Source organism: Curcuma longa, chromosome 8, assembly GCF_044706935.1.
Source record: "Curcuma longa cultivar G26 ecotype Majalengka, Jawa Barat chromosome 8, ITB_CL_G26_1.1, whole genome shotgun sequence".
Lineage (NCBI taxonomy): Eukaryota > Viridiplantae > Streptophyta > Magnoliopsida > Zingiberales > Zingiberaceae > Curcuma > Curcuma longa.
In genome coordinates, this window is record NC_133868.1 from 11125449 (window position 1) to 11138526 (window position 13078).

At 37.5% G+C, this 13078-nt stretch overlaps 2 protein-coding genes across 2 annotated transcripts; both read left to right on the forward strand.

Moving 5' to 3' along the window:
• The first annotated feature begins 2726 nt into the window (after positions 1–2726).
• LOC141834027 (transcription initiation factor IIB-like) lies at positions 2727–5280 on the forward strand. The gene is made up of 6 exons (XM_074721487.1): positions 2727–2789; positions 3680–3809; positions 3895–4025; positions 4186–4274; positions 4814–4890; positions 4955–5280. The coding sequence occupies exons 1-6, from the start codon at positions 2727–2729 to the stop codon at positions 5086–5088; spliced, it is 624 nt and encodes a 207-aa protein (XP_074577588.1). The 3' UTR covers positions 5089–5280.
• A 3142-nt stretch (positions 5281–8422) lies between these two features.
• On the forward strand, positions 8423–11031 carry LOC141834028 (uncharacterized). Its single transcript, XM_074721488.1, has 6 exons — positions 8423–8975; positions 9070–9261; positions 9594–9725; positions 9774–10031; positions 10659–10924; positions 11005–11031. The coding sequence occupies exons 1-6, from the start codon at positions 8423–8425 to the stop codon at positions 11029–11031; spliced, it is 1428 nt and encodes a 475-aa protein (XP_074577589.1).
• Positions 11032–13078: the final 2047 nt, after the last annotated feature.

Here is a 13078-nt window from a genome sequence, read left to right on the forward strand (position 1 = left end):
GGCACACATGTGGGACTAGCTCAACGTGTTCAAGTGCCAACAACCTCAACTATCTCATCACCAACAATAACCATCTACAATGATGCTTGTGATTTTTCAACTCTAAAGGCATACGAGATGATGCTTTGAGAATCAATGGTGCGTTCATATTACTTTATAAGATATTGTGCACATGTGGTGGCATTGTAAGTTTGGTGACCAAATTGAGTTAGAGAAACAAGTACTAGGTTATATTTGTCCCTCTAAAACTCCTTTCGGTCCTCCACTATTGTTTCAAAAGAAATATGAGTCTCTCTGCATGTGCATCAACTATCGAGCACTTAACAAGATTACTATCAAGAAACAAGAATCTTATTTTTTTGATAGCTAATTTTTTTAATTAGTTGGGGAAAGCTCAATACTTCTCCAAACTAGATCCGCGGTTAGGATCCTATCAAGTGTGGATTGCTACAAGGGATGAACTTAAGGCAATCTTGACCGCTTTGTGGTAGTCTACTTGGATGACATTGTAGTATATAGCATAACTTTTGAAGATAACGTGCAACATCTTAAGTAAGTCTTCAAAGTGCCACGTGGCAATGAGTTGTATGTCAAGAGGGAGAAATGCTCATTTACTCGATAAGAAGTGAAGTTCCTTGGCCATAGAATTTGCAATGGGAAGCTTCTAATGGATTAAGCCAAGGTTAAACCCATTTAAGACTGACAACCATATACTAAGGTTATAGAGTTGAGATCATTCTTTAGGTTGGTAGACTGTGCCAACATTTCATCAAGTGCTTTTCTACCAAAGTCACACCCCTGACTGATCTTCTTAAGAAGAAACTCTCGTGGCAATAGACAAAAGTGCCACTAAGCTTCTGAGGAATTGAGGAAGGCTATCATTGGAGGAACTAATGTTGCTATTGCTCGACCATACCAACTCATTTGAGGTACACACCGATGTTTTGTTATTGGTAGTGTACTTATGAGAGGGACACCCCATTGTCTTTCAAAGCCGAAAGTTGAATGGAATCGAGAGGCGCTACACAGTGCAAGAGGAGGAAATGACTAATGTTATACTTTACTTTTGCACGCGATGCCATCACTTGATGAGTTCTCACTTCATCATCGTGATCGATAACATTGCCACAAGTTATTTTTAGACTCAAAAGAAACTTGTCCTAACCAAGTTCGATGGCAAGATTTCTAACAGAGTTTGATTTCCAACTCAAGTACAAGCCTAAGAAGAACATGAAGCAATAACCAGAGGTGCAAAGTGAGAACATGTAGAATTCAACAAAGGCGGCATAGTACTTGTGAAACTCCTACCTTAGCAATTCAAGTTCTTACAGAAAGTGTACAAGGGGTTGGTAAGAAGATATGAAGGTTCCTCCTTCCTAATCATCCAATGTGTGGGCAAGATATTTTACTAAGTCCAACTTTTGCTAAAGCTCAAGTCCATGTGAGCATTCTCAAGCCTTATCTATGACCCAAGTAGGAATAAGTCCAATCATGCACCAACAGTTGTTGTCACTTGCTTCAATAAAGATGTGGAGTTCATTCTTGAGAATTGAATCATTTGAAGGAAAAGGAATCCAAACTAGATCAAATATTTGATAAAGTGGAAGAATCCACTGAATATTAAGATAAATCTGGAATGAGAGAATGTCTTATGGCAATTCACCAAGCATATCAAGCGCCACAAGAAAGAGACTGCATCAAGGATGTTGCGAGCTTGGGTGAGGTAAAATATCATAACCCACCTAATTTTAAGCCTAAGAGAGATTCTTGGTCTACCCTTTGACTCACTCTCTTGGCTTATGGTCTTAATCTATGACTTTTCTTCTAGAATCTTTCTTAAGATCATTCTACATATTTCTATAGAATCTTTTCATCTTGAAAATATCTAGATATTTTGTAGAATACTTTACATATTTCGTGATAATGTCAAGGTTCAAAATCTTAAGCCATGTCAAAGTTTTGATCTTTGACTAAATCTTATTATTTTGGTATTGTGTCAATGTTCCGATACATGATGTTGGTGACAGATTGGTGGTTAAAGGAGGAAAATTTTGAAGCATAGGAAGGTGACACTGTATGTGCCGAGTGGTATTGAAGTTCGGTAATGTATCGAAATGATATGTTTCGGATGTTTCGAATATGGTATGGGATTTTAAACCATGGATAATGTACATTGTTGGATGGTCCCAACCATCTATTTAGGAGGACAATGCCTAAAAATAGCTCCCTTTTCTTCACTTATAAATCATCCTTAATAATAAGCACTTTTTACTTACTAAAGTTCTCTCAATCTCTCTTAGCTTCTCTTGTGTGAGTTTTCAGTGAGTTAGACTTAGCAACTTTTAGACTTTCCGGGGATAAGTTGTCTAAATGATGGATGGGCAAGTGGTGCTAAAACTAAACCCATGACAATATGTAGTGTTCAACAACCACAATAACTTAATTTTAAGAGCAAATGTCTTGGTGAATATTTGCATTTGTATACATATAGACATAGTGGTTCCCTCTTTGCCTACCTCAAAACTAAGAATATGCCCTTTTGGTGGATTTATTTAGGTGCTTGAAATGAAATGCTTGGGATGATGCAATTTGTTCTACAACTACCTTTTGTTCTCATATTGCAGATAGAGTGTAGAGATTTTCACTTCTAAAATTGCAGATGCACAGCTAGTGGCAGTTTAGCAACTAAATGCACTGAAAATATTTGAAACTTCATTAATTTGGAAATGATTACTAATGCAAGATTTAATATTATCTTTTCCAGGTTGAACCTTGTGGCCACTATAAAGGTACATAATTTCCTTACGTTGTTTTTTATTTTGTTATTTTTTTCTTTGAAAATAACAGGATCTTACAGTATTAAAATTTTGAAATCATGATATAGGAGAAAATAGTGGAAAGTTTTAAGTCTTCCAAGTTTTTGAAACTTTAGTAATGGATGTGGATGACATCAACTTGTCAAGTTTTTTTTAGGGGCCTTCATTTCTTGTGTTGATTTCATGGCCAAGTGACAATTCCTAGATATTTTCACTTAATTTATGAGTTGTCATTCATTTATATGATCATATTGGCACGCTGCAGCCTGCAGGATTTTGATATTCTACTTTTTAGTTATATTGAAAGAAACACAAAGCTATATAGCTATCCCCTGAAATGTGATCTACATACCCCACCAGCAAGGCATTTTCTTTATAGCTTCACAATTTATGAACCATTTATTACTAATGACTCAGACACTAGATATTGAAATTTTATAACACAAGTTGCCTATGTTTATGATGTTTTGTTCTCGGTGAAACCGAGGTAATGCCCTTCCCCGTAGTGGTCAACTGCAGCTTCCCGATTTACCTCCTCACAGATGGTCGTGAGGCCGACCGTGTGGGGCCGCTAGGGTGATGGATTCCACCTTTTGCTGAAACGATGCTTTGTCAGTAAAAAAATAGTCAAACCATGATTTCTTTGTTTCTTAAATATGTTGCTTTTGATGACACAATATGATCTACAGAATTTAATGTTCAATTTTTTGTTTTCTTAGTTGACCATTATATAATATTGACAATGTTTAACTCTTAGCATGCTCAATATCAATTATTACTTTTCTCAATAAGTTAAAATATCAATTTACACAGTTATTTGTGAAAGGTATTGTTCCTTTGCCATTTTTTTTTGTCATTTCAAGGATCGTGCCAATGAGATATTTAAGAAAGTTGAAGACCTAAAATCTGTTAGAGGGCGAAATCAAGATGCAATTTTAGCTGCCTGTCTATATATTGCTTGTCGGCAAGAGGACAAACCTCGCACTGTTAAGGGTATGTGGTCTTTCTATAATTTCTTTCAGCATTTTGGTTGCTTCACCAGCACACATTGCTGATATGTATATTTAAATTCAATTAGAAATTTGTTCTGTTGCCAATGGAGCTACAAAGAAGGAAATAGGACGTGCAAAGGAGTTCATTGTAAAACAGCTTGAAGTTGAGATGGGACAATCTATGGAGATGGGTACAATTCATGCAGGAGATTTCTTGGTTAGTTTGAGCATATGTGCTAATTAACTTTCAATTTGATTTCGAAGCATCATATATATATATATATATGTTGTGTATTGCTTTCCTTGTCTGTTTTCCTTTATTTTTTTTTACAAACTGACAACACTGGGTTGACAATTTGTATTATATTGTATTGTAGAGACGGTTTTGTTCCCATCTTGGTATGCCAAATCAGATAGTTAAAGCAGCTCAAGAAGCAGTTCAAAAATCAGAGGAACTTGACATAAGGTATACTACTTTGGGAATGGCTTGTTAGAGCTGAATTGCTTGCATACTTTTGAAAAGTTAGAACTTAGGTTGTTAGATGCTTGCATTTACAACAAGGGACTGCACTTCCTGTTAGTATGCTTTGCTAGGTTATTGACTCCATGCTTCTATAGAGTGCATAACCTGTTTTGGAACTTGTGCTTGAATTGTTATGAACACAGGAAACAAAATCTTAGAAAAATATTTTTAGGAATTTTTCTGGAGAAGAAAATACCCAAGAATAATTAAAAGCAAATTTTGGCAATACTAAAGAATTTGCTAACCAAACATGAGTTTTGATTTTTCCCACTAAATCCTGAAACACTACTCTAATGCTTTCATCCTCTAGAAAGTGTAGCAGAAACTGTATCTTATTTGAGGAAGAAGTTAAAGGTCTCACTAAATGTTGGTATAGCTGGGTACAGAGAACTGTTTATCATTGATTATTGAATGTTATTAGATGGACAATTCTTCCCAGATTAATGTTCTCCTTTAACGTTTTAACTTTGCAAATTGTGCAGGAGGAGCCCGATTTCAATTGCAGCTGCTATTATCTACATGATAACTCAGCTATATGATGACAAGAAACCCCTCAAAGGTTCTGTAGTCTGTTTAAATCTTCTGTCAAAATTTGCTTATATAGCCAACATTGTTGTGCGCAGATATATCACTGGCAACTGGGGTGGCAGAAGGCACAATAAAGAATGCATACAAGGATCTTTATCCTTATGCTTCTAGGATCATTCCCACCTACTTTGCCAAGGAAGAGGATCTAAAGAACCTTTGCAGTCCATAGTTTAAGTTATTAAACAAAGGAGTTGAAGTTTTTTAGATTGACTAGATTGTCGTATGCTGCATTAGCCAAAGATTGGCTTATCACGTTTCTAGCCTTCAATTCTTATTTGTTCATGAGAATTATTCTCTGATAAGTTCAAGTTGTCACATACATTTAAAGGGAAAAACAGTTCTCAGAAAATCTTCTATTTTAGACGAGCAAAGGCTGGTCTGAGTAAGATGAAGGAATTGCAAAAATGGTTTGCCAAATAAATCTATTAGATGTTTATTTCATATGCAATTGAGCTCGCAGCAGTTAATACAATGAATGTTTTAGCTAAATTGGTCATAGCCCCTAAACTTCTTCATGCTATATGTAGATAGTTCCTTTATATTTCATTAGTTAATATCACAATTGAAAAGATGATATGCCAGTGACTTTGATTCTCAAGAAAGACTTTGCCCAAGAGTAACCTTGTCTCATTTATGCATCCACCAAGTTGACATCCACTGAGCCAAATATAATTGTGAAGTTCTGGTACCTTCGACATTGACTTCTTGATCAAATTGCATATAAAGTTTCACTGCCCTCCAAGATCTCCCGGCCCTCACAGCTTGGTTAGATGTATGCTGCTGCCACTCATGGGCATTGTGTTAGTTTGTTCTGCTTTGGTGGATGAATGATATGTGCCCTCCTCTCAGTAAATTTGATTGCTCTTTTCTGTTGGCCTCTTGATCGATGCTCTCCAACTGTCTTCTAAACTACTTGCCAAGTAATGCGCTACCGCCGCTTGAGCATTATCCTTTTTTTTTCTCTACTTTCTACAGAAATGACCGTCGTATATTCCATCCTTCAAGCGAATAGCTAAATATAAATTCGAGTGGACCTTTGACAAAAGCTTCTTCATCGTGTTCTTTCCAATTTTGCCACCTCGGCCATCTCCCTCAACTCTTGTGAGATAGTGTTAGCGTTGCGGCTGTTGGGCTTTTGTGGGACCTTGAGAGTGCATCAAAAGCATTTTCACTCTTCCGCGTGTTAAATTGCTGGCACGTTCATCTTCTGGAGAAATTAATCATGAATAACCACGTCTTCAACATAACGAGACGTCAAATTGATACCGTCCTCATGATTATGGGCTTACTACTCTTCTCAATCGGGACAGAATTTATCATATTCTAGTACAATCCTTACACCATGCATGAGATCACTTCTCTCATTGATTGGAGCAGAATTTATCCTATGTACAGTCTTCACGATCGTGAGATTACTATTCTCCTTGGTCGGGATATGATTTATCTTATTTTGGTACAATCCTCACGATCATGAGATCACTCCTTTCCCTGATCGGGATAGGATTTGTCCTATATTGTTACAATTCTCACAACTGCAGGATCGCTCCTCTCTCCGATCGAAGTGGGGCATGCCTTATTCTAGTACAATCCTCACGACCGTTGGATCACTCCTCTCCCTAGTCGAGGCTAGATTTGCCCAATCAAAACTTGACATTCTTATTATTTTCCTGACCATGGAATCAAGCTCATTTTTTCGGTCCATATTCAATAGATATTCTAGTATTCTCGACCTTCTCAAGGGATTTTTGACATTTTATTATTATCCTCATGATTGAGGGATCAAGTTCCTCTTCTCGGTCGAACAAGATTGAACTTTTGGTATTCAAGACATTCTTATTATTGTTCTTGACCATGATATTGAGCTCATCTCCCCAATCCAAGCTAAGTGAACGTTATGGTATATTCTTATCTCTCTTATGCTATTCTGGGCTTTTCCTTGGAATTCTTGGCACTCTTATTTTCCTCATAACCGAGGGATTGAGCTCCTTTCACCGGTCAAGGGCATGATTGAACTTATGGTATTCAAGACATTCTTATTATTGTTTCTAGCTGCAGGATTAAGCTCCTTTCCCCATGGTCCAAGCTAAATGAACATTATGGTATTTTGGACTTTTTATGATATTTTGGGCTTCCCTTGGAATTTTCAACATTCTTAGTATTATCCTCACAATTGATGAATCAAGTTTTTTTCTTTGGTCGGGGTAGATTGGACTTCAAGAATTCTTAGCATTTCTATTATCGTCATCCCGACCAGCGATTGAGCTCCTCTCCCTAGTCGGGACATGATCAAATTTCTCGTATTCTTGACCTCTTGTTGTTATTATCAATATTCTTATGATCAAGGGATCGAGTTCTCCTCCCCAGGCAAGGCAGGAGGGACTTCTGGTATTCTAGGCATTCTGTTGGCAATTTGGGCATTTGGACTAATATCTTTATGGCCACGAGATCTAGCTCCTCTCTCGGATCGGTTAGAGATCCGTCTCTTCTTGACTATATGATTTAATGGAGGTTTTATATCTTGTGTAATACTCGGGCGGGAAGACTACTCCCCTCCTTTTATGTTCACTAACAATATCCTACTTTTTAGACTTACTGGACTTCATTTGACTCCGCTCCTTAGTTTAACTTGGAGGGGGGACATGTGATGCAGTCCTGGTGAACCCGATTGGGTCATCTCCCTACTAGAACCTTGTATATTCGATCGACATCCTCCATAGCAGTAGGGTCCCATCAAGCCCGGACTGTTAAATATTTAGATAAATTTGTCCGAGTCTTTTAAGTTTGTTCGAGTTTTTAGGTAACTGAGTCGTTCCGAGTTTTTAGGTAACCGAGTCTTTTATTTTATTTGTTCATGTTGAGATGGTCTATTGTAAAAGCCTATTTATAGGCTTGTTTGGCTTGTCTTTGAATAATAAGAAGTTGGCTTTTCCCTTCATCTATTCTCTGTCCTCTATCCCCAAACTGCTGCAGCAGTTCGATATTAGGACGTAACAGTGGTATCAGAGCCTTGCACGGCGAAACCCTTCATCAGCTTTGCCATCTTCCGTAGCATCATCTGGTATCGAGGGATTTTCTTGCCTGATTCTCCAAGATAGTTGATTCGCCTTCACCACGCGTGCAAACTCCAGAAGCGCATTCTGTTTCTTGTTGTGCTCGTCGACGGCGAAGCGAGCGAGCTCCTGGATCTCGGCGCTGTTCTCTCTTCCTAGGGATTCGCCTCGATCCTCTCACAAAAAAAAACAGAAAATAAATGAAAAGACCGAAAGGAGATAAAGAGAGGAAGAAGGATTTCACCACCACGTTCCACCTCTTCCTTGCCGTTGCTGCCCAGAGCCAAAGCGTATTTGCTGCTGTCTTGAACCAAAGGATTTCTTGTTGTGAACCAGTAAGAGAGGAGAAGAAGTCGGGATTATCGAATAAGAACTTGTTGAGACTTGCGGTGATCCTTCTGGGTGACGTTTTGTTAAATTGCTCCTATCTTGTGTGATAAATTATCTCCTTCAATGGCATCCGAAAGTAATTTTGTGCAACCTGCAATTCCACGCTTTGATGGTCACTATGACCATTGGAGCATGCTCATGGAAAATTTCTTAAGGTCCAAAGAATATTGGACGGTCGTGATTTCTGGAGTAGAAAAATCAAAAGAAGATGCTGCGCTAACAGAAGAGCAATTGAAAGATCTTAAAGCAAAGAATTATCTCTTCCAAGCTATAGATCGTTCAATCTTGGAAACCATTCTCTGCAAGAATACTGCAAAAGATATCTGGGATTCTATGAAAAAGAAGTACCAAGGCACGACAAGAGCTAAGAGGCAGCAGCTTCAAGCACTTCGTTCAGAGTTTGAAATGCTCCGAATGAAATCAGGAGAATCAGTTTCAGAATATTTTTCAAGAACGATGACAATCGTCAATAAAATGCGGATCCTTGGTGACAAGACAGAGGATGTTCTCATCATCGAAAAAATCCTTCGATCTATGACACCAAAATTTAATTTTGTTGTCTGCGCCATTGAAGAAGCAAATGATGTAAGTACACTTTCAATTGATGAATTACAAGGTTCATTATTGGTTCATGAGCAGAAAATCAATCAATATGAAAAAGAGGAGCAAGCATTGAAGGCTTTATCAGAAAATCACTCTACAAATTATAGAAGTGATAGAGGACGAGGAAGAGGTAGAGGTCGAGGAAGAGGAGGAAGATACAACAACGATCAAGGAAACCAACAACAAAATCAACATCAAGAGAATTATTTTCAAAGAAGAGGACGTGGAGGTTATTATTCAACAACTGATAGAACAAAGTCAGCAGACAAGTCCAATGTTGAATGTTACCGATGTCATAGGTATGGCCATTATAGATCAGAATGTTACACTAATTTGAATAAACAAAATGGAGATCAGACTAACTTTGCAGAAGAAGAAGAAGAAGAAGTGTCTCTTTTGATGGTATGTCATGAGAAAGAGAAAACTCAACGACATGTATGGTATTTAGATACAGGTTGCAGCAACCACATGTGTGGGGAGAAGGATACATTTTCTGACTTAGATGAAACCTTTCGCAGTTCTGTCAAATTTGGCGACAACTCTACAATTTCTGTTATGGGAAAGGGAAAGGTAACCATACAAGCAAAAGGAAATACTACCCATACTATCTCTAATGTTCTTTTTGTGCCAGATTTAAAGACTAATTTGCTTAGTGTGGGTCAACTACAAGAAAAAGGATATGAAATTGCTATTAAAGAAGGAGTTTGTCGCATTCAAGATGCAAAGTTGGGATTAATTGCGCAAGTTAACATGACAGCCAATCGTATGTTTCCACTTTATCTTCATACAACATCTCATTCATGTTTTTCAGCAAAAGTTGATGATGAGGCATGGTTATGGCACTTTCGTTATGGACATCTAAATTTTAGTGGATTAAAAACACTAAAACAAAAGAATATGGTGATCGGTCTTCCTCAAATTACAAATCCTTCTCAAGTTTGTGAAGAATGTGTTGTTAGCAAACAACACCGTAATCAATTCCCCCAGGGAAAATCTTGGAGAGCAAAGGCGGCATTGGAGCTTGTCCATTCAGATATTTGCGGGCCAATAACACCACATTCTAATGGAGGTAAAAGATACATAATTACCTTTATTGATGATTATAGTCGCAAAATATGGATTTATTTTTTGCAAGAAAAATCTGAAGCCTTTACTGCTTTCAAAAATTATAAAGTACTTGTCGAGAAAGAAAGTGGCAATTCGATTAAAGTTCTGCGTACAGATCGTGGTGGAGAATATAACTCACATGAATTTGCAAATTTTTGTGAGAATCATGGAATCAGAAGACAACTTACAGCTGCTTACACACCCCAACAGAATGGTATATGTGAAAGGAAGAACCGCACTATTATGAATATGGTGCGAAGCCTTCTGACGACAAGTGGTATTCCTAAAAATTTTTGGCCAGAAGCAGTTAATTGGAGTATCCATATATTGAATAGAAGTCCCACATTATCTGTTCAAAATATGACACCAGAGGAAGCTTGGAGTGGAAGAAAACCAACGGTTGATCATTTTCGGATTTTCGGATGTATTGCTTATGCTCATATTCCAGATGAAAGGAGAAAGAAGTTAGACAACAAAGGTGAAAAATGCATTTTTCTTGGTATAAGTAATACATCAAAAGCTTATAGATTATATAATCCTTGCACTAAGAAAATCATTATAAGTCGTGATGTTATTTTTGATGAAAAAGACACTTGGCCATGGAATCAAAATGGTGTTAAAAGAATTATCCCAGCAGATCTTGATGATGATGAGAAAGTACAACAATCTATGGAGGATAAGCAACAAATCCCAGCAGATCTTGATGATGATGAGAAAGTACAACAACCTATGGAGGATAAGCAACATGAGGAAGTCTCTCAAAATACTCCTATAACAGATCAAAGTTCAATGGAAGTAGAATCGCAAAGGCCACAACGTGTTCGAAGAAGACCAGCATGGATGTCTAATTATGAGGTGACTGGAATTGATCAAGGTGATGATCCTCTTATACATTTTGCTTTATTTTCAGATTGTGATCCTACAACCTTTGAAAGTGCCGTCAAAGATGCAAAATGGCGTAAGGCGATGGATGATGAAATTGAAGCCATTGAAAGAAATGATACTTGGGAGCTAACTGATCTTCCAAAAGGACACAAAACCATTGGTGTAAAGTGGGTCTTCAAAACAAAGATAAAAGAAAATGGTGAAGTTGACAAGTATAAGGCGCGTCTAGTAGCTAAGGGATATAAGCAAGAGTATGGAATTGATTATACAGAAGTTTTTGCTCCTGTTGCAAGACATGACACAATCAGATTGGTGGTTGCATTGGCGGCACAAAACTCATGGCCTATTTACCAACTAGATGTCAAATCAGCATTCTTGCATGGAAATTTGGAAGAACAGGTATTTGTAGAACAACCTCTTGGTTATATTAAGATCGGAAATGAGCATAAAGTATATAAATTAAAGAAGGCTCTCTATGGATTAAAACAAGCCCCACGAGCTTGGTATAGTCGCATTGAGTCCTATTTCTTCAAAGAAGGCTTTCACAAATGTCCATATGAACATACACTCTTTATTAAAGTTGGAGATAAGGGAAAATTGCTCATCGTCTGCTTATATGTAGACGATCTCATATTTACTGGGACTGATGATATCTTGTTTCAGGAATTCAAGAAATCTATGATGGTTGAATTTGAAATGTCTGATCTTGGAATGATGCATTACTTCCTTGGCATGGAAGTAGTGCAATCAACTAATGGAATCTTTATTTCTCAAAAGAAGTATGTGCAAGAAATTTTGAACAGATTTCAAATGAAGGATTGCAATCCTGTAAGCACTCCAACTGAGTTCGGCTTGAAGCTAAACAAGGATCATGAAGGGAAGAAGGTGGACAGTACAATTTATAAGCAAATTGTTGGCAGCTTGATGTATTTAACTGCAACAAGGCCAGACATAATGTATCCTGTGAGTTTAATAAGTAGATACATGGAAAATCCAACAGAAATACATTTATTAGCTGCCAAGAGAATCCTTCGCTACTTACAAGGAACTAAAGATTTTGGATTATTCTACAAGAAGGGTGAAAAATCAGAGTTGTTCGGGTTTACTGATAGTGATTATGCAGGAGATCAAGATGATAGAAAGAGCACTTCAGGCTATGTATTTATGTTGGGCACAGGGGCTGTATCATGGTCTTCCAAGAAGCAACCAATTGTCTCCTTGTCAACTACAGAAGCTGAATTTATTGCTGCAACTGCTTGTGCTTGTCAAGCTATCTGGTTGAGAAAAATTCTTGAAGAGCTTCAGTTCAAACAAGTTGAAGCAACTACAATTTTTTGTGATAACAGTTCAGCAATCAAACTCTCTAAAAATCCTGTGCTACACGGCAGAAGCAAACATATCGATGTGAAGTATTATTTTTTAAGAGATCTCAGCAATGATGGAACAATCAGACTGGTTTATTGCCGAAGTGAAGATCAAGTTGCAGATATACAGACCAAGCCTCTCAAGTTAGCTACATTTGTGAGGTTACGTGGTCTACTTGGAGTTTATTCACGTGCTGCTGTTGTTTTCTCTTAAACTGATTTCTGCCGACTTCAGTTTAAGGGAGGGTGTTAAAGATTTAGATAATTTGTCCGAGTCTTTTAAGTTTGTTCGAGTTTTTGTAACTGAGTCGGGTTTTTAGGTAACCGAGTCTTTTATTTTAATTATTCACGTTGAGATGGTCTATTGTAAAAGCCTATTTATAGGCTTGTTTTTGGTATCAATAATAAGTTGGTTTTTCCCTTTATCTATTCTCTCTCCTCTACTTAGACAAATAAACAAGTTTTGTTGGAATTTTAATTTTATCAACATCATGTACCGCCATGAAATATCTCTTGTTGCCCTCGGGGCTTAAGTGCAAAATACCTTATTGAGTGTTTGACCTCTCTCATGTAAAAGGGCTGCTGGATTACGGCAAAAGTCCTTCATGATTTATACCCCCATCCATCACTCTGGAATCTTTATGATTTATACCCGCATCGATCTCCCTTCCAGAGTGTGCGGGACCACTCTAGATGGGTCGTGACGATTTCATATTTTTGCCACAATGAAATATCTCTTGGCGCCCCATGCTTGATGCAA